Source organism: Mytilus californianus, unplaced genomic scaffold (genome assembly GCF_021869535.1).
Source record: "Mytilus californianus isolate M0D057914Y unplaced genomic scaffold, xbMytCali1.0.p SCAF_5, whole genome shotgun sequence".
In the NCBI taxonomy this organism is placed as follows: Eukaryota; Metazoa; Mollusca; class Bivalvia; order Mytilida; family Mytilidae; genus Mytilus; species Mytilus californianus.
Window position 1 is genome coordinate 11,956,618 of NW_026262701.1, and position 23,749 is coordinate 11,980,366.

Here is a 23,749-nt window from a genome sequence, read left to right on the forward strand (position 1 = left end):
CCTGCCAGACTGACATGTACATCGTAAAATATTTCCATACACCAAATATAGTTGACCTATAGCATACAGTAGTAGAAAAACAGACCAAAACACAAAACTTGATTTTAACCACTGAACCCTAAAAATGAGGTGAAGATCAGATGAACCCTGCCAGACAGACGTGTACATCTTACAATCATTCTATGCTTTATATATAGTTCATCTTTGCATATAGTATCTAAGAAACAAACTTACCCAAGGAAACTTAACATTGACCAATGAACTATGAAAATGAGGTCAAGGTCAGATGATAACTGCCAGACAGACATGTACACCTTACAATAATTCCATAAACGAAATATAGTTGACCTATTGCTAATAGTTTAAGAAAAACAGACCAAAACACAAAATTTGACATTGAGCAATGAACTGTAAAAATTAGGTCAAGTTCAAATAAAACCTGCCAGACTGACATCGTTGACCTATTGCATACAATTTTAGAAAAACAGACCAAAACACAAAAACTTGATTTTAACCACTGAAACCTGAAAATGAGAACAAGGTCAGATGACACCTGCAAGTTGGACATGTACACCTTACAATCATTCCATACACCAAACATCACTGTGTCTAAACTACTCCGGCAAAAAATGTTTGGACTCGATAGTATCTGATGTCCGACAATCAACACACAGAGAAAAGGTAAAATTTCTGTTTATTTATTTGTTTTTTAATGACATTGAAGAATAAACATACACATATAACTATTTTCGATTGTGTGATGTAATATTTTCTACAACCGATCTAGATTAATGGAGAAATAAGTAAAAAGGCACATGAAAATGATGAATTGAGTGAACCTTGCTACGAATTTGTTTAATTTCTTTTTAAATTGTGCACATCGTACGGGAAGAAAAGTACGGAAAGAAAGATATTAACACAGAGATTGCATGGCTAGTCACTATGAGCACCTCAATATTTGCATTTCTGTGCATGGAACGAAAGAAATGGGTCATGTCAAAATGGAAGGACCCTGTTTCGTCAATGTTGTTTATTACTTAAGGACTCGGTTTTGTCTCATTATAGGACCCGGTTTTGCTTTGTTTTGAAACCAAGAATTTATGAAAAGCTACGTTAACACGGTTCTGAACATTGCCCATCGGAAGAAATTAAATATGTGAGTCAAAAAGATGTTATAAAGATGTTATTGCAATACAAACATGTCGTGTTAAAATATATTTCAAACGGGAACTTTTCGAAAAAGGGAGTAGACATTTTTGAATGCTATACGTATACTTTATTGAACTTATCTTCAAACTAAACTTAAATGAAAATAAACACTTTATAGCATGTACTTACATTAATTCCTTATGATATAAAAAGAAGATGTGATGTGATTGCCAATGAGACAGCTCTTCACAAGAGACCAAAATGACACAGAAATTAACAACTATAGGTCACCGTTCGGCCTTCAACAATGAGCAAAGCCCATACCACATAGTCAGCTATAAAAGGCCCCGAATTGACATTTGTAAAACAATTCAAACGAGGAAACTAACGGTTTCAATTATGTACGTAAAAAACGAAAAACAAATATGTAACACAGCAACAAACGACAACCACTGAATTACAGGCTCCTGACTTAGGACAGGTACATATATACGGAATATGGTGGGGTTAAACATGTTAGCGGGATCCCAACCCTCCCCCTTACCTGGGAAATTGGTGTAACAGTACAACATAAGAACGAACTATAAAAATCAGTTGAAAAAGGCTTAACTCATCAGATGGATACAAATAGAAATACATCTCACAAATGTTTGTTTATTTTCTATACTACTGTAATGATGTAAAAATAAGAAGATGTAGAATGATTGTGTTACCATATCAATTTATCAAAAGAGTAAGGATAGTATGCTTTACTATACTATACGCTATGTTTACAATATATTTACTCATTCGTTCATCTATTGACGGACAGTGAGAGAAAAAGCTCCGTTTTGAAGGCCGTACTTTGACATTTTTATTTATTTCCATTTAAATTTAGTTCGAAGATAAGTTCAATAAGGTATATGTATATAGCATTCAATGGTTTACTTTTACAAATTGTGACTTGGATGGAGAGTTGTCTCATTGGCACTCATACCACATCTTCTTATATCTATTAGAACGTTTTGGATATCTCAGATCAAATGATTGCCTTTCGAACGTGTATTTTATGTCCGCTTCAAAATACACAAGTACTAAACTTTCCTATTGCAAACGAAATACTCATATCATGCCATGCTCTACGCTCATTTTAACATGGGTAGGTAGGCATTATATTTGTCAATATTTTATACCTTGCTAACGCTTGGTTTAAAAATTTTAACAAATATAATGCCTACCTAAGTATGTTAAAATGAGCATTGAGTATGGCATGAAAGAATTATTTCTTTTTATAAAAAAAAGTTGGGTTGTAACATCATAACGTCCAATATCTTCGTCTTCGTAGAACAACCTAAGTGGCAATTTAGCCCGTGAAAAATGACAATTAGACAGCTTTCCATCAGAGACCAAATGACGTAAAAGTTAACAAATATAGAACTCCGTATGGCATCCAACAATGAGAAACACCCATACGGCATAGCAAGCTAAAAAAAGGCCCCGAAATGAAAACTGTGAAAAAAAAACTAATGTGAAAACTAACGACCTGATTTATGTACAAAATAAAAAACGAAAAACAAATACATGTATGATATTAAGCAACAAAAGACAACCACCGATTTACAGGCTCCTGGATTTGGTACTGGCACATCCAGAATTGTGGGGTTGAACGTGTAAGCGCCCCCTCCCCCCACCCCCCCCCCAAAAAAAAACAACAAGAAAAAAACTGGTATAACAGCACAACATATGAAAAAAAATTAAGTGAGTTGAAAAAGGCTTAACTCATTCGATTACAGAGCCCCTATAGTAAATATGCGATTGGCGGCTGTCTCTGTTTTTTCGTCTTTTATTAAATTTTATGATGGTATACGATATAGTTACATTATATCAGTGGCGGATTTAGGGGTAGAGGGAGTACGCCCCCCCTTTTTGGTGGCTAGAAATAATTATTTTATCTTTTTTTTTTTACGATTTATATATGATTTTTTTTAGCATAAAATCGTTAGAAAAAAGTTCCCCTTGCTACGCTCGGCGGTATAAAATCTGTTTATGAATACGCTCCTTTCAAAAATCATTGGCCTCGGTCCGCCATCTTGTTGTCCCAGAAAATCACATATCAAATGTGCGTCCTTAAGTTTTCAAGGCCGTACACTATTTAAGTTTGAACACTCAAATTTACATATAAAAAAATCTAATTGCGTTACAAAACCTTCATTTCTTTTTAATTTTTCCTTTTTTTTATATACAAAACAAAATTGACATTTGCTTTGTTCTAATATAGCAGGAATTCAAGTGTTTACGGATTCATAAAGGTTATAAGTTATCCTCTGAAAGAAAATATTTTTCAACGATCCCTCAAACTGCTGTTGAACGCCATATTTTAATTTTCGTCATGCGATTATGCATTATTTTCTATGACAAAACCGGGTCTGCTTTGTGAAATTTAAGGGCAAAACCGGGTCGTACACATTGACAAAACCGGGTGCTTCAATTTTGACATGACCCACTTCTTTCATTCCATTCACATACATGCAAATATTGAGGTGTTCATAGTGACAAGTCTTGAAATCACCGAGTTAATATCTTTCTTTCCGTACAATGTGCTCAATTTAAAGAGAAAGTAAACAAATTCGAGGCAGGGTTCACTCAATTCACCATTTTGATGTGCCTTTTTACTTATTTTTCCATAAATCTAGAACGGTTGTAGAAAATATTACATCACACTATCGAAATTAGTTATATATGTATGTATATTCTTCAATATCATTAAAACAACATATAAATAAACAGAATTTCTACCTTTCTCTGTGTGTTGATTGTCCGTGACCGTACCGGACATTAGATACTATTGAGTCCAAACATTTTTCGCCGGGGTAGTTTAGACACAGTGAACATAGTAGACCTATTGCTTATAGTATCTGAGATATGGACTTGACCACGAAATTTAACCTTGTTCACTGATCCATGAAATGAGGTCGAGGTCAAGTGAAAACCGACATGAGGACCTTGCAAGGTATGCACATACCAAATATAGGTATCCTATTACTCATAATAAGAGGGAAATTAACATTACAAAAAATCTTATTTTTTTTTCAAGGAGTCACTGAACCATGAAAATGAGGCCAAGGACAATAGACATATGGCAGATGAAAACTTCATAACATAAGGCATCTATATACAAAGTTTGAAGCATACAGGTCTTCTATCTTCTGAAATATTAAGCTTTTAAGTAGTTAGTTTACGCCGCTGGATCATTGATCCTATGTCTCGTTTTCTGCTACAGAAGTCGTAGGCTCGACAAAAATCATATTACACTGAATTGGTTTCTCTGTTGGAAAAAATCATAAGAACTCTACGACAGTCTGTTTTACACACGATAGGAACTTACTGTGCTCCTCTAATTCTAGATGTATTCCTGTACGGTTATGAAACACAATTTGTATTTATGCCAAAACTAAATACATTTAATTCATTTTTCTAATAAAACTTGCATAAATTTAGATGATATATTCTATGTAAACAATCCGATTTTTTGCTATATACAAATGATCCATCTGAACGCATTTTTACAAAATCAATAAAATTGAGAATGGAAATGGGGAATGTGTCAAAGACCATAGAGCAGACAACAGCCGAAGGCCACCAATGGGTCTTCAATGCAGCGAGAAACTCCCGCACCCGGAGGCGTCCTTCAGCTGGCCCCTAAACAAATATGTATACTAGTTCTGTGATAATGGAAGTCATACTAAACTCGCGTCTTTTTTAAAACCTAGATAGTCGAATTTTAAGGGGTGAAACAATATTCATACAAAAATTTAAGACAACTTTCTATTGTTATTTTTCCTTTTCTTGATAATGCTATAACGTTGAGTCATTTTGATGGAATGTACATTCTCTTCTGGTTCGGTAAGCGTGTTTGCAGTGACGTCTCAAAATTTAATGAACGTAAGATATATAGACATCGTATATTATGTCAGGTTGTTTTTGTTATCTGGAAGATTAATTTGTTTATATTTGTATTGAGGATTGACCTTTGATTGTTTCTATAAAAAGAAGATGTGGTATGATTGCCAATGAGACAACTGTCCTGTTTACTTTATACACAAGCTTTTTAGACTCGGGATGATTTAGAGCTTGTCATATTGTATGGACAAATGTATACCTTACATTTCTTTCAATTAACAATATCTGACTGGAATGATGATATTCAAATAAAGAGGTTACAGAACACCTAAGGGAGTTAGCTCTTAAAAATTAGCTGAACGTTTTAATCCCTACCTATAAGTAATGAGAAACCAAGCTTCTCAATAATCACAATAAGTGTTTGTCAAACTGTTACATATTCCATGAAATTATTCCAGTAAATTGTGTGGTTCAAATTTCTTGAAATGTTTATATTTTTGTCAACAGGTCAAAGTAAATATTTTGTCAAACTTTTATTAAAATTAAACGCGCCGAATCTATTTTAGTCATAGTACTGGGCACCCCCTTAAAACAGGAAATCTTTAGTATCTAAACCAATAAACTTACGATCCAGCCACCGCCATCCACATCCATGTCACAATAGACTTTTATACCATTAACATTATCTGGGTATATTGTATAAACGCCACTTTTCGTATTACTTTTTTTTATGTCAGTACAGTCTCTTGGTAAATTCACAGGTCTGTATTTCTCTGTTGGAAAAATACAGTTATTAAATTTTGCGACAAATATGCATACAAATATTGAAGACGTTAGTATAAAGGTACCTTAAATTGAAAATTACGAGAATTACTTTACAAAAAAACTCCGAAAGTACAACATAATATAAATAAGAAGATGTGGTATAAGTGCCAATGAGACAACTCTCCATCCAAGTCGCAATGTATAAAAAGTTAACAATTATAGGTCAAAGTACGGCCTTCAACACGGAGCCTTGGCTCACACCGAACAGCAAGCTATAAAGGGCCCCAAAACAATAGTGTAAAACAATTTGAACAGGAAAACCAACGGTCTAATCTATATAAAAAACGAGAAATGAGAAACACCTATGAACAACACCAACAAACGACAACCACTGAACAACAGGCTCCTGACTTAGGACAGGTGCATAAAAATGCAGCATGTTTAAAGGTTTTAACAGGCGTCAACCTTCAACCTAATCCGAGACAGTAGCGTAACATTACAACATATAAAGACACACTAAAAAATATCAATTGAAGTGGCTTACCTCGATCAAAAAGACATTTAAACAAAAACAAGTAAACATACAACAAACGAATAAGTTTGATCTATGACACAATATCAATACAAAATTAAAACGTAGGTGCCTATATAACATAGACGTTACAGTTAGTAATAAAAAAGATGTAGGAAGAGTGTTAAGAAGACAACTCTTACCTTGGACAAAATGGCGTTTAATAAAACAACGTACACAGGTAAATTTAAATATAATAATTTTGTTGTTAGGAGTACGGAAGTAAACATTTATTTTACAAAATCAATAAATTTGTTGTTCAGAGTACGAGTACAGAAGTGAAATTTATCGTCATAATAAATACTTATCAAAGGGTGTACATATTATAAAAAAGTGAGACGAGATATAACACAAATTAAGTAAACATTGAATTACAGAAATGCATTACAAGTTGTGTCAACAGGTCAAATGAACACGAAAGTACGATTTGAGAGTACTCGCAGTTACTGAAAGCTAGTAAAAAGCCAAAACAATTAACAATAAAAAATCATGCATCAGAGACTAAAATCAATTAAAACACATCCATGGATTTAGTGTTTTAACGCCATGGACAGTCAAAGAAGACATGACTTGTGCAATGCCAAAATAAAAGTATCGACAGGCAGTAGGATCGTTAGGATTTAACCTTATAATAAATATGTATCATGTAAAATATAGATAAAGCAATCAGTACAAATTAGGTTTAGTAATATTAAAAATTACTTTCCGTACAAAATAACGGGAAATTGATATATGAAATACATTCATGGCTCTACAATCTGTCGATACCTGTATCTTAGTATTGCACAAGGTCATGTTTTTTTCTCTCTGACTGTTAATGACGTCTTTACACTAAATGCATTGGATGTGTACTGATTGATATTTTAGTCTAAGATGCATAATTTTTTTATTAGTTGTTATTGGCTTTGAACTAGCTGTCAGTAAGTGCGAGTACTCTGAGATCTGTACTTGGTGTCTTTTTTGTTTTTGGGATGTATAAATTCCCTGCCATGTCCGTTCTGTGATTTTGTTTGATGTCTTTCTGCTTTGTATCTATCTGATGAGTTTAGCCCTTTTCAACTGAGTATATAGTTTGTTCTTATGTTGTACTGTTACACCACAATCCCAGGTTAAGGGGAGGGTTTGGCGCCTTCAAACAAGATTTAACCCCGCCACATTATGTATGTGCCTGTCCCAAGTCAGGAGCCTGTAATTCAGTAATTGTCGTTTGTTGCTGTGTATCATATTTGTTTTTTCGTTATTTGATTTATCCAGAAATCAGGCCGTTAATTTTCTCGTTTGAATTGTTTTACATTTGTCATTTCGGGGCCTTTTATAGATGACTATGCGGTATGGGATTTGCTCATTGTTAAAGGCCGTACGGTGACCTATAGTTGTTAACTTCTATGTCATTTTGTCTCTGGTGGATATTTGTTTCATTGTCAATCATACCACATCTTCTTATTTTTAAATACATATAATTTGAAGGGATGAAAAAAGTATAACAAAAGTACCGAACTCCTAGGCATTTTCAAAAAGGGGAAGTCCATAAAAACTGAAAATTGTCTTCTACTAGTAAAACATACCTTGGTTTAATAAACCTTAAAATTGTCTGTATAATTACTCATTATTTTTCATTTTAAAATTCCTGATATTTTCAATAGAAACAACTGCTCCTAAGATATCTTCGGATAGTTTTTAATTTATTGTATCAATTCGAACAATTTAGCGAAAAAAAACTATACCTGAAATTGTTTGAGTGTAGCCTTTCTTCCATTCTTCTAAATTATCTATCAAATCTGTAACGTTTTCCGTCAAATCACTGAATAGACTTCCTAATCGAGATTTAAATCCGTCAACCAAATGAGCTAAATCCTCCTCATACACAGTCTTTGATTCCTGTAACCTTTCCTTATAGGTTGTCAACATTGTAGTTCTAAGTTCATCTTGGCTATGTTCAACAATCTCCTTAACTTTACTAGTAAATGTTGTAGAAATAGCTATATCTATATAGAGCTTTAGTTGTTTGTTTAAAGAAGAAACATCGAGATCCGCCACCAGTGGTGCTTTCATGTTATTTGTAACTAAAGGCATCTCCACCATAGCGTCATCAGAATTATTTAGTGGTATTGTCCAACCAATATGAGGTGTTGTTAAATGCAAAAAGTAAGTCAGCAATAACGAGAAAGTCGTCCTCATTTTCTTTTCGAATAGGAAAATACTTCTAAATCAACCCTGTGATCAACTGTTTTTTTTCTCTGTTCTGTTTTACTACTTTCGGCTTAGGTTTTATGTGACGCACAATGTATTGGCTAATACCCACTAAATGATATGATTCGTAACCTTTCCACATTCTTGTTAATTACTTATCATATCCAGGATAAACCTCTTTGAAGATTTATTTCTCACGTAATAAAACCCATTCCTTTTAATTACTTGATAAGACAACAAGTTCAAAGCAATAACAAAGTAATTAAATAATTATTTTTAAACGTTTATTCATAACACATTTGTATTTGGATCACCGTTTAAACATGTATTGGAACTATTTTTCTACCACATTGGTCCGAATTGTTTTAAAACAATACGGCCGTTATCGTTATGGCGATCTATTGCTGAAGTTTTCCTGATGGTTGTCTTTGTAATCAGTTACCTTATATTAAAAAGTTTTGAGATTCAATATTTGTAACATAAAAGGCAAGATGTACTTAAAGTTTAGGCGCGATATTTGAAGCATATTTATAGGCCGATAATTAATTGACAATAAATGAAGCAAAATGACGGATTTTTCACAAAATTTAGCATTTTCAAATATTATCTTGGTAGTATAATATTCAGACGGAAACCGAAAAAAAGTTATCAGCAATACAAGATCTAAAAAAAATGCTGAATGATTAAGTCATCAATTGGCTCCTTAAATGAGTTATTGCCCTTAATAACAAGTTTTTGTGTTTATGAGTTTTTTCTTAAAAAGTATAACAATAAAAGAGACACTCGAAACAGCAAAAGAGTCCCAAAATAAAAGAAATACAAAATGGTTTATTGATTGAATCCATCAATTAACTGACTCCTTCTATGAGTTATTTCCCTTTAATGACATGAATTGTGTTTTTGCTTTTTATCTCGAAAAGTCTGGTATGCAGACATAAACTGTTAACAGTAAAAGGGATCACCAATAGAAGATTTAAACAAATGCTAATATTACTGAAACACCAAAAGACTCCATAATAGAGAAATTGTTTTTTTATAATGAATTTATGAATTTTTTATGTTTTTTTCTATATTATCCTTAAAACAGTAAGGCATGGAGAGAAATTGTAAAAAGTAAAATTAAATTGATATCTACAAATCATTCCATTGGTCCTTAATATTGCTAAGACGACTTAACAGAAAGCGATTTTAATTATTAATAATTGGTTGGATTGGGTTGTGGTGGTGGTGGTGGTGGGGGGGGGGGGGGGGGGGGGTTTGTTGCTAAGACGATGTTGGCAAAATCTATTTGATCCTGATACCTTTTTTTACATAACGAATGTGATCCTGGCACCGAGTAAAATGTGTCCTTTTTTATTTAACTTGGTTGCTCGTGTTAAGCAGTTAATTTGAAAATACGTTATTTGTTTCTAAAATAAGCATTTTTAGTTTTTAGATTGCAAAGAAGGTAAAAATAAATATCAAACTGCATATTTTTGCCATGTGAGCTCTTTGTAAACTTCTAAAAACTATTCACACATAATTTACATATTTAAAATAAAAGTTAACATAAACGCCAACAATGCTTATCCCAAACATAGCACAAGACAACATTTTTACCTTATAAACAATACCGTTACAATAACTGAAAACATTTAAGTTTACTGCTTGAAAAAGCGACAATTCTAGCGTATTTTCTCTTTATAAAGGAATAACTATATAAAGACCACACGGTGACCTATAGTTCATTAACAAAGCAGATGGACTTTGATAGATAATTGTCTCATTGGCAATCATGCCACATATCCTTATTTCTATGTAGCAAACTATTCACAGGACACCCTATGTCCAGGTCAACTTGATAAATAAATGTATGTCCTACAAAGCAGTGTTGTTTACAAAGGCGGAGCTTGATCATTATTCCTACTGAGGCCAACGTTTTGAGGCGTTTTAAAAATCAAGGCCACATCACGTTTTATAGATCGCGAGGCAAATACGGAGTAGCTATTAATGGTTCAACGGCAAACTCAGCGTCGAAAGTAACTTTCGGCATTTACAGACGCAAAAATTAGAATTTTATATGCGAAATCATATGATTGATTGTCGTTTGTTAAGGCGAGAACAAATTAATAATAATACAATAGCCCGTGAGTGGACCGACCGGGATGAGCATGTTTAAGGGCAGAAATTTTAAATACAACTGGAATAAGAAATTTTGCCATAAAAAACAAGCTAACCACAGACCATGCAAGACTTGTTGCAAGCGTTACTTATCTTTTATGTTGCTATTCCGACTCGTTTTTACTGAGTATTTATTCATCATGCATAGCCAAGAGGATGACTCTCTTAAAAATGGGTTCTACGTACCCTAAATGTAGGAATCCATGGATTACCATATTTATATTCATCAGTCAACCCTTGGAATATCTTAGAAATTCTATAAATTCTATAAAGTCTTTACCCCTTTTTCTTTACAACTCATTGTATATATGGAGAAAATTGTAATTTTAGTTGAAGTGGATGTCTACATGTGTAGATTATAGGAGGTAGTCGGGAGAGTGTAGAAGTAGTTTTTTTTCCCAGGAAGGTATGGGAGATTTTGCAATTCAGCTTGTGTACCAGAATGCTTAAAGTGTAAGTAACGACTGTAGAATGTATGAAATGGGAAGTAAATCTGACCAGTTGAAAATGTGCCATGATTTGTGGAAAGTAATGTCGTCATAGCGCGTGTGATCATTATATAGTGACACATGTGTCGATAAATGCGTTGATAGATACTTTGGAGAAATTTTCATAAATATATGCATTACAACATTCAAATTTGCATTGTGTAATGATACAACCGGTATCTGTTTGAATTGGTGTTTTTGAATGGAAAGGACAATATTGTGCTGGTAAGTATGTTAACGATTTTAAAAATATTCTGTTTTGAAAAACAACAATTGCCTCATTACTCTTCATACAGCTAAGCTTTATATATTATTTTGTAAAAAGATTTATTTTCATATATATATATTTTTTCTTTGAGTTTTTACTTAATAAATGTGTGTTTCTAACAAGTTTTACACTCTCTATTCTGATGTTTACTGATGGGTGCGTTTACAGTAATGTAAGATATAGAAGCTTCTAAAAACAAAAGTAATGAAAAAAATATAAAATAATAAGCACAAATAAACCCACAGCCACTACATCGACACAAATACAGAACCACTTTATACATAAGCACACACATTGCGCATAGATACACAAAAACAGGGATACATTAACACGAACTAAGCATACATAACAAAATGGCGTATTCATTATCACGAAAACACATATCCGTAAAATCAAAACTAACCATACATGAAACTACGTTTACAAGAAACTTCATTGTGTAATGATACAATCGGTTTTTAGTTTGACCAGGTTTAACCCACAGTTTTATTTGGAAAATGCCTAAACCAAGTCAGGAAAATAACAGTTGTTTTCTATTCGTTCCGTTGGCTTAAAAAGTCTTACATTTGATTTTGCCAGTTTTATGGGCTTCCACCTTTTTGAATTTACCTTGGAGTTTGGTATTTTGTTATACTTTTTTATGGATGTGTTTCTGAATGGAAAGGACCATATTGTGCTGTTTAGTATGAACACCAGAAGAGAGAGTACAGTGCTGGTTGAAAATAACTTTTTTTTTAAAATTTTATTAAGTAAAACATCAAAGAAAAAGAAAAAAATGTATGAAAAAACAATCTTGAAAAGATACATACCAGGCTTAGTTGTATGGAGAGTAATGAGACACCCAACTATACATAAAAAAGCAAATCTCGAAAAGATATATAACAGAATAAGTTGTATGAAGAGTAGTGTGGCACCCAACTATACATACAAAAACAAATCTTGAAAAGATACATACCAGGCTAAGTTGTATGGAGAGTAATGAGACACCAAACTATACATAGAAAAACAAATCGTGGACTTTACTTTCTTAATTTGCTTTACTAAAATAACATCTTGTTGATGAAGGTTTTAATGTTATACTGATGAGCTTCAAGGCCCAGCGATGTCTTGTGTTTGTTATCTAGAGCTAAAGCACTAGTATATGCGAAAAAGATATTTTGATCGACATGTAGAATCCTTATTATGAAATATTGAACCCAAGCATAATAAACTTCGTCTGGAAAAATTAAACTTTTTATATATAAAAATTATAATACCCCACTAATCATTTTAAATAATCTATCAATAAAGGCAACCGTAGTATACCGCTGTTCAAAAGTCAGAAATCGATTGAGAGTAAAAATCCAGGTTACAAACTAAAACCGAGGGCAACACATCAACTATAAGAGGAAAACAACGGAACAACAGAAACACTGTAGTGCAACAAAAACATACGCCAACATACATAGAAACGAACTATTTGATAACAACTGCCATTTTTCTGACTTGGTACAGGACATTTTAAGAAAAAATGGTGGGTTGAACACGGTTTTATGGCTAGCCAAACCTCCCGCTTATATGACAATGTTAAAAGATAACGCTAAAATGACAACACTACGTGACAGAAATACAGCACAAACACATGCAAGAACACTCATCACAGAGAAACACAAAAAACAAATAATTTAATAATATAATATTCTGAAATATTGCTTTTTATATTTTGTTTTTAATTCAAATTTCATTTATTGTTACTTAAATCCTTTAAACTATTGAGTTTGGCCTCAGAAGTTTAGGCATGCTGAAATAAAATACCAAATCCATAGCCTACTAATACGTTTCATGACACAATATTTATATTTCAATGTGCAACAGTGTCCAAATTCACCCACCAGACAACACAACAAAATTTAGATTTTGGAGTGGCATATGAGCCTGCTGTCACCCACAAGAATCCACCCCTACACAAGTCATTATCGAAATTCGCCACCAAACACCACAAGTCTGTGAACACACTTGTTGTATTTTAAAAAAAAAATACTAGGTATATGTATCATCGTTGAAGGGCATACGATACGGTTACGGGGGAGACAATGACGTCGCTAGCGTAAAATTTTATTTTTCGCGACGTCAAACATTGACATATGGGGGAAAATGCATTGTTTGTCTCATATTTATCATATGCTTGAAAATGAGTTCATTGAACCCTGTTTTTAAAATAACATTTGGCTTGATTATGTATGAAGATTATTTGTATAAATTTTATGAACAAAATCACCGATGGAATTTTTTTAGGTAAAATAAATATTCAACAATAAATGCTGTTTTTTTAATCTTGAATTATGAAAAGTTAATTAAAATGAATTATTTCCAAAGAATAGTTGCACAAATTTAGAGCATACTTAAGTAAATAAGATTTTCCAAATGGTTTTACAAAACTCCTTTTGTGTTTATCTTCTGAAACAAAAAAGTTATGTTGATCTATCCAATGGATAGAAATATCAGAGAAACCGAAATTTTGAGTAAATGTCTAAAATTTTGACCCATTTATTTCTAAAAGTAGCAAATGTACGTATATATTGCATATTTAAATTGACTAGGTGAAAAATAGCTTGTATATGAAATTGTCGTAAAAAAATTTAACAGTTATATTTTATGTAAGTAATGGCGGCAGTATTTATAAGTTTTGGGGGAATGACAGAAACAGAAAGAGCGGGAAGTAGAATTTTAAAATTGAAATCATTAAACTCCTTTAGATCAAGTTTATGCTTAGTGCTTTGAAAGCTTAATATTAGCGACAAAGAACGCAAAATATGCCAGTAACTCATTCTAAGCCTTCATTGAGGCCATAAGTGTATTAATAAATGTACTGCTTTATTGTCACCCGCCACTCGCGCCTTTGGGGATATAGTCATAAGCTTCGTCCGTCCGCCTGCATGCCCGAACACAACAATACTCAGAGACTGCATGACTGATAGCTTGCATATTTAGTAGGATTATTTGTCATAATCTCCTGACTATTTTGACGGGACTAATGGGACTCTGACCTTTTTTGTTGGACTCAAACACAAAGATACATTGTGAACGCACCTCTTCTGAGACCATTTCACAGAAAGTATTTATTTTTAAATTTTTTTTTCCAGCATATGCAGTTGACTGTAAAGACTGTCTTTTTGATTTGACCATTTAATACATTTATGGGACTTGTACCGTTTATGGACTATCGTATCGGTATGACTTCTTGTGAACACAATTCTCTGCAATTGTTCAACAGAAAGATTGTTTCCATCATATGAAGTTGTCCTTATTACGCCATCATTACATAAACATTTTTACCGGTGCTATGGGATTTTTACTTTTTGTTTTGAACTATCCAACCTTAATGGACCTTGTGAAAGCAACTTCTCTGAGAAAGTTTGACCAAGAGATCTCACACTTGATAAGATTGTTTTTCATCATATGTAGCAGGCCTTATTATACTACCGTTTCGATTCAAACATTTTGACGGGAGCTTTTACTTTTTAATTTGGACTATCCAATCTTAAAGGCACCTTTTAAACGCAACTCCTCTTAGAAGATTTGACATATAGCTCTCATGCTTTTATGGATTGTTTGCATTAGTATGAATTGAACCATATTATAATATCATTCTAATTCCAACATTTTTACGGGAGTTATGGGACTAATACTTTTTAGACTCTCCTTCCCTAATGACACATTTTGAACGCAACTCCTCTGAGATTGTTCAACAGAAAGCGCTCATACTTGGTTAGACTGTTTCTATCATATGTCTTGAAACTATCATTTCTATTCAAACATTTTTACGAGAGCCATGGGACTTTTACTTTTTTTTTTGGACTATCCAACCTTAATGGCACCTTGTGAACGCAATTCCTCTAAGAAAGTTTGACAAAACGATCTCACCCTTGATAAGATTGTTTTCCATCAGATGTAGTTTACCTTATTATACCATCATTTCGATTCACACAATTTTTACGGAAGTGATAGGATTTTAACTCTTGTATGACTATCCTACCGTAATGGTGAACGCATCTCCTCTGCGATTGTTCACAGAAATCTCACACTTGAAAAGATTACTTTCGATCATATGTAGTTGACCTTATAAAGCCATCATTTTGATTCAAACATTTTACGAGAGCCATGGGACTTTTACTTGTCCGTCCCATGAATATTTTTCGTCGCATCTTTCTTAGGAACTACTTTACAAGGATTTCAGAAATTTGGTTTCAGAGTTTATATGAGTCAGCTATACCGAGTGATGCGTTTTCAGATTCATCACTCAACAACTTCCTGTTTACCTTATACTTTAAGCGAGCGGGAGTATCATTTGTGGGCAGTAGCTCACAGATTCACTTGTTTAGTAGTAATTATGACAAATATATGCTTGCATGCAATAAAAGGGAAGTTGCCAGTTAAAAATCTAATAAACTGGAAGGTTTAATGCAGACTGGCTATAATAGATTTTTTTTGTTTTAAAATGTCATTTTAAAAATGTTACCTATTTATCATAATAACTCTGATAAAACTATTGCGGAAAACATTTACAACTGTCTGTGTAGTATGTTTTAATAAATGACAGTACACAGTTCCGTAAACTTTTCATTTATCATTATTTCAAGTTGTTTACACCATAATTATCCTGTTTTGTTATAAGTTATTTTCAAACTTTATGCATATGTTATGTAGGAAACAAACGAATTAAAGCATTCTATTCGCTGAGAAAAAATAAAGTTGTTCTTCTTTTATAGTTCATAAGGACCTAGATTACACCCGTAATCCCATATACATAGTAATATCATTCATGGAAAACGGTTCAGAATGAACACGTATCTCATATTTCTTAATATTTACCATTTGCTTGGACTTGGACTTGCACTTAATATCTTTACCGTTACAACTGAAAGGAATGATGATTTGGTGGAAAAACAACCGCAGATGAATAATTCCGTAGACACATTCAACAATTTTTCAGATGTTATGAATGAATTTGAAAGCCTGAGGAACTGGAGTAACTTATGTAGTATATCACAAACTCGTCACACTGACTTTAACATTATGTGTATCATTAAAGGTAATTCCAGTATAACGTTATCAGAATTTAGAAATTTTACCGAAAAAGTATCATCAAATGTCAGATTTGACTTATCCGTCACATGTGAAGATGGTATCATACACTTTCCCTGGCCGTTCAGAGCAGACAAACTACATAGAATTTATATCAAAAACTGCAGAATTAAGGATTACAACACTGATTACAAGAATCCATTGATAGACCGCATTCCCGACACAATCAAATATCTACAAATGGATAACGTAACAACTATTCTAAGATTTGAAGAAGTAGTTGACTCACTGTCAAAAGCTAACTCGCCTATAACAAGAGCTGCAGAATGTGGACCGGAAAATGCTTTTTCCATAATTCGGAGAGGCACAAAGGCGAACTTTGAAGATATGCACAACTTTGGTTTGTTTGACTTAAGCGCTGCACTGACGCAAAATGATCATTACTTTAACATTCAAAAGAGGACCTGTTTGTACAACAACCTTGAGGTTTTTGAAATGAGCGGAATGATGGATATAACGAGAAATACTGTTAATAAGATAGTGCATACAGACGTTGCGGAAAATCTCAAAATTTTAAATTTTTCTGGTAATGGTATGTATGATACTATTTATAAACTACAAGGCTGGCGACTACGATTCCCAGTGATGGAATATATAGACTTTTCCGATAACAACATAAAAGACCTTCCAATGATACGAGATTACGGAAGGACCGTTAAAGAGACAAAATCAGTCGGTATTATAGATTTGAGGCGTAATAAGATAACTTCATTAACAAAAGGTATGATTGACTCGTTCTCAACTCACGAATTTGTTAAAGTCGACATCACTGAAAATCCGTTCTTATGTGACTGTGGAATAATTGATGTAATGGACTATCTATCTTCAAAGACTATGCCAAAAGCTTATGATTACCTAGGATCGCTAGAGTGTGCAAATCCCTCAAACGTCCGTGGACGTCAGCTGATAAGTCTGTCTCCTACAGAACTAAACTGTATCAAGGAAATTGTCTTATTATCTTTTAATCTATTTCAGAAATATGATCAAGGTAAATTTATTTTCCAGACTAAATAAACACGTGGCACTGAAAAATGGAAAAACGTAACAATTTGTTACGTTGGAGACCAATTGCCGGAGTGTAGGTTGGATTAGGAACACCAATTTATTACGAAGGTTACAATAATATTTTTGTCTACAGTAACGATGTGTTATTATTACTTTAGTGCATCTCAATGTATGCTGGAAATAGTTATATAGTGTGTCCCATTTGTATGAAATAAATTAAATACGACTTGAAAACCTTTATTCTTAAAAAACTTAATGATACAATATTGCATACAGATTATATATTTAATGCACAATGACAGTTTCTGAACAACTAGTATGTGCGTTTGGGTACATGTTTAAGTACGACGCATTTTTGATGGAACAATCAAACACGAGTGACGCCACAATGTGCACGTCGGTTTTGCAAAATAAACAGTTCGACTCTGCAGTTTCGCTTAAAGTATTGAAGTTATATCAGCACTCAATGCCTGCCATGCTCAGGTGAAAAGTTTTTTGATTCCTGAAATATTTATATTTTGTCCAAAAATTTTTGTTGGAAACATGTGATGTTGTTTTATGTTGTCTTTTAATATGATTTTTTTCCGTCCATTACTGATGTTATGTTCAACTAGGATTTTCATATCCAACTTAGCATGGCTGAAATGGAAAAAAATAAAACATAAAAATACGAGTCGAGTACTATTACGGAAGGCAATTGATGATGACATTTGCCGACAGATGTCAACAATATTAAGCTAAAGATGAACCGATTTTTATTGTGATCGTCCAGATGTTTTGTGATCATAGTTTCATTCTTATTGGCGATAGTACGTGCTCTTTAAAACATGTCATGAAGTACCAAGAACCTAGTCACTACATTCTGTTTCAACATCATATTCATTTTCATGTCATGTTGTTTACATTAAATCATTAATTACTAGTCTAGTGCCATCAAAATAATAACATATAATATATAACGAGAATGTGCAGTAAAATTACTCCCAGTTTAAGGTCTTAAAAACACTATCAAACACTCACACAAAAATGGATTCCTTCTAATATCAACCGTTAGTTTATCAAAAATGCTACGGAACCATCTCCTTGATCCATGTAGTCTGAGATATTTTATATTCTTATAACGCAAATCTACAAATCTTTCAATGCTATCAATGTTGTATTTATCATGACAAATTATAAGAAACACATGTTCTATTAAGTTGTGACTAAGATCTAAATTTTTAAAGTCTTTTCATTCTAGTCTTAATTCCTGTAAATATTTTGGTGTTTCTGTCATATTGGCTTCTCTAAAGTTGAGCATTTCAATATTAGGTTACATGGATTTATTAATCTGCCGAGTAAACGGCTGTATCATTGAAAAGATTTTATGCAGATGTCGATGTCGGTGCAGGAGCGGTCATGAAAAATCAGGTCGCGTTTGATAGGTTTCTAATCGTGCAAGTTTACTCACATTATCAATACAGCAAGAACTGCTGTATTCAATTGTTTTAAACAGCGTTTACATTACTGCATTGAAATGCTTCAATCAAATGCTTTGCTACTTGAACCTGTCTTAAATCATATGAGACATAAATATCACTAATTTGACCTAAGTGAAATATTTCATGCGATCAGGTATTGAATCAATGACATCAAATGTTGTTTCGGATGTAATTCCATTCAAAACACAGTTTGAGATTCGTAATGAATGAAGTAGGTGTGAATGACCAGGGTTTGGGAAAAAACGATTCCATTATGGCCACACGTTATTGAAACGGAAAATAAAATATTTTACCGAAATCTTGATGTAAAGTGACGAAAATGGAAAAAAGAACTCCAAACATTGCTTTTGACATTGCAGATAATCTCGATATAGTATTCAACAGGTTTGTCTTGTTTTTGGTAACACATTCATAAAACAAAAATGTGGCCATGGTTGTAAGATAGAAAAAGAAATAGTATTAAGTACATAACCTGACAGTTGAGGTGATTTCTTTGCTGATTGAATCTTGTTTGTGTTTTCAGTCATCACCTGATGAATAAATAGTATACACAGTAGGACTGTAACACGGAATTAGCAATGGTGGAAACGAACAAAAACTCAAAATGTCGTATTCTCTGCTTTCAATTACCCCTGTATCTGTTTCTGTATTGTAATGTAGTACAGGAACCGTTCACGGTTTTCTTCGCACAAAAAGGACAGCAGCAGGATATAGGTAGCAATATACAGTTACGAGTGTGGTTTCGAAATTTGGCCTCGGTAGATTTTTCAAATATGAAAGTAATTGTGCAATAAAATTCATTTTTAGACAGCAGATGTTTATATGAACATAATTTAATTTGGAATCTAACACGTCTTCTGATTGGCTGAAAGTTCATAGACATAATTTTTTCATGTAACCGCGACGTCATTAACATTTTTGCATGATTTACTACTTAAAAATGGAATTTAGAATGAAGTTATGACAGTAATATTTATTTTGTCTATTCGAAATAACATAAAAAATGTGATGCACACTTTAAATAACAATAATACGCGGGTTATTCCGTGTGCACCAGATTTCTTAAGTTATTTCTAAATAGACAGAAAATTATTACAGTCATTCCTTAAATCAAAATTATTTTTTACAAATTTTGAGGGCCAATTTCTGTATGACAGTCCGTATTTTCATGTTCAGGTTGCTAATAGTCCAGAAATTATTGTAATGTTTACAAACACCTTTTTTCACATTAACTTTTTACGCAATTTGATGAAAAAATGAGACAAAAGACATATAATTTGTATTTGATCTCTTTATAAATACATGTAAATACGTGCAGATACCTACTCCTCCAAGGGACTGAAATTCTACGTTTTACCAAATTTCGGAGAAATATGTGACATCTTTGCATCCTTTTTTGCAATATATTATAGCAAATAAATGCAGATTGTTGCCATGAATTAACCAATAAAAAATATATTTAACAATGTTAACTTATATAATTTATTGAAGATACTGATTACATACATATGCACATATATTACTCAAACAGTAAGCCTAATTTGTAAGATAGCAAGAAAAGGGGATGGTAAAATTAATGAGTGAATATTTAAATTTTTTTCCCTAACTGTATATTGCTACCTTAGTCCAACTTTTGCATTGCATCTTTGCAATGTTATTGCTTACAAATTATTTTTTATTGCTATATAGCTCTTCAACGGTTTCGGTTCTTATACTTATAATAACATTAACGTTAGCAACATTTCTGCACTAGATCATTGGCTTTTGAATATTATGCATTGAGCGTTCCTGATAAAGGTAGATCCAGAAAACCGCTTCGAAAGCATGACATTTATAACGTGTTGTTTTCATAATTTACTAATATTACTCTGTATTATATTTAATCGTGTTACTTGAAGAGATGTGTTCATCGATTTGCTCGTTATAACTTTGTCATCTTTTCGATGGTTTCAACTCTGCACCGTTTGTTTATAATTTCGGGTTCCTGAATATTTTGGCTTCGAGAATCACTGAATTATTAGATTGGAATGCAAATCTTCTTTGTACAATTCAATGTTATTAGTTGCAATAATAAACTTTAAATATTCGAAGCTCAATTACCATTAAGTATGCATTTTCTTTGTTTTATTGATAAAGAACGATTACAGTGAAAATATATATATGTTTTCAAAGCATATATATAAGATATAAGAGCTTAAATAATGACATTAAATATACAAACAACTAAATTTATTATATCTAAAGTGTTAACATTTGAAAACTGCGTCAAATAAATTAACAGCTAAACTAATCATTTCTACCATGTTAAAATTCAAATAAACAAGCAACTAGATTAATTATACCTATCATGTTAAAATTCTTGGAATCATCTGTATAAAGATCGGGGACAACTCACGCGTTATCAATCATATTAAACTTTAAATAGTTTATTTAAAGTTTAATATGATTCCTCGATGTGCAGATGTACATTTGAAAATTGAGTCAAATAAACTAACAGCTAAACTAATCATTTCTATCATGTTAAAATTTAAATAAACAAGCAACTAGATTAATTATACCTATCATGTTAAAATTCTTGGAATCATCTGTATAAAGATCCGAGACAACTCACGCGTTATTAATCATATTAAACTTTAAATAGTTTATTTGTCACGGTCTATTGCCTCCCTCTTTCGTAGAATTACTTTATTGTAATTTTTCAAAAGACAAATAACCGCACTTTAAAATTAATGGAGCAAATAAAACTATCTGATTTAAGCAACCTGTGTCTCATCTGTATATTCGACAACGGCCACTTTGTAATAAAAAATCATCATTATAAGGAAATAAATCTATTAAGATTAACTGACAATTTCAGTCATGTTGAAGTATTTGTAGATCTTATCTTGTTGATCACTTTTTCTATTTTAAAGTTTCTGTCTTTCTATTATATGTCAAAAGATAAAAGTCAAAAAATGCAAAAAATGGTAAAACTTATCATTAAAGGGCAATATCTCCTATAATGAGTCGACTAAAAAGTAAAATCACAAAAATATTGAACTCCGAAGAAATTCAAAAAGGAAAGTCCCTAATCAATGGCAAAATCAAAAGCTCAAACACATCAAACGAATGGATAACAACTGTCATATTCCTGACTTGGTACTAAAGATACGGTCATTGTGACTTATTTGTAGATCCTGTCATTTTTGCTACAAGTACTTAAAATTTCTATTTATCTATTATAGTTTTCAATAGAATAGACAAAAAAGCAAAAAATGGTACCGTTTTCCTATTTAAAAAAGAAATTACGGATCCTTATTATCTAACGGGAAAATGAGCTTTTTTAAGTTTATATAGATTTAAAGTCTCGAATATGATCAAAGTAGACAGGTCACATACAAATTAGCAAAATATTTTGATTGTAGCAGCTTGTTTTGATAAATACTTTTAATTTACTCAAATTTTACCTAAATAGATGGATCTGATCAATCTTTTTGTGTCCTTTTTGGTCATATAGTTGTTCACGTTTTCAGATATTTATACAGGCTTTCAAACTTTATGTTTGAGCGTTCCTGATAAAGGTTCACTCAGAAAAGCGCTTTGGACGCACCATTTTCTAAAAGCCTTTACTTCAGTTTTGAGTACATCTTCGCTAGAACGGGAACAAAAAGTAGAATAATAAAATCATATTTAATTTTTACCAGGGATGTCAATTTTGTGATATTTTAGTAGTAATTATGACAACTGATAATTGTATTTCCTTTTCAAAACATTGTGTTGCAATACCGTTAAAATACACAATTCAGGCAGGAAACATTAATTTGATGTGTTTGAGCTGTTAATTTTGCCATTTGAAAAGGGACTTTCAGTTTTGAATTTTCCTTGGAGTTCGGTGTTTTTTGATATTTTATTTTTTACCTATTTATGTTTTGATTTTATTGTCCAGTTTTCTACAAACCTATTTATGTGTTTCTTATTGCATCGTAGGAAGAGAAATAATAAATAAATATCAAAGAAATATTGAGAAAAATCTGGGCAGTAACCTTCAATTATTTACATAACAGAAAACAAATTACTGGATTGGTAAATTCCACTCTGGCTAGCTCGATGTGCAGATGAACAGATATCATAATTGTATAGCAAATCATATTCACGGCTGTCATTCGGTATATCAAGAAAAATTATCGTGAAAGAGTAAGAAACGGTGGTCTTGTATTGCGATTCGATCGTAAAAGATCTGGTATAGGATTGTGAAGGAAATCTTATAGAGAAGACACATGCAACGTCAGTTAATAATCTAATTTAATGAATTATAATGACAAATATTAGAAAAAGTAAAACTGTCTTTCAAAATGGTTCAACACTACGATCAGTACCCGAAAAAAATTAAGGTTTAAAAGTACACCGTTTTTACAAAACTAAAATAGACAGATTGCTCCTCAAAATTTCAAAGAAATAAAAATGTAGACAAACATTTTTTTTTTCATATTTTGAATGCATAAACTATTTTTCTCTTAAAAATATCGTTCCATATTACTGTTTAAAATTGTTCGTAGTTATTCACTTATTTGTAATTGTTAAGAAAAAGATTGAATTTGCATGACTTATACAGCTTCACTTTCGGGCTATGATAGTTTAATGCCATTGGATCTGATTATTTGATAATACTACACCGACCAGTTGCCTTATA

General features: G+C 32.4%; 1 protein-coding gene across 2 annotated transcripts in view; it reads right to left on the reverse strand.

Annotated features, from left to right (window-relative positions):
* LOC127701635 (angiopoietin-2-like) overlaps positions 1 to 8,641 on the reverse strand; it is a 36,457-nt gene extending 27,816 nt beyond the window's left edge. Inside the window, exons 1-2 of one of the 2 annotated variants that reach the window (XR_007982127.1) lie at positions 8,089 to 8,630; positions 5,656 to 5,801 (exon numbers count right to left, since the gene is read on the reverse strand). Coding sequence is in view for 1 of the 2 variants with exons in the window: in XM_052205616.1 (XP_052061576.1) it covers positions 5,656 to 5,801; positions 8,089 to 8,542 (600 nt within the window). In the remaining variant the exon portion in view is untranslated. Of the gene's footprint in view, positions 1 to 5,655; positions 5,802 to 8,088 lie in introns of both variants that reach the window. The other variant, XM_052205616.1, reaches the window with a different exon arrangement.
* Between the last annotated feature and the right edge of the window lie 15,108 nt (positions 8,642 to 23,749).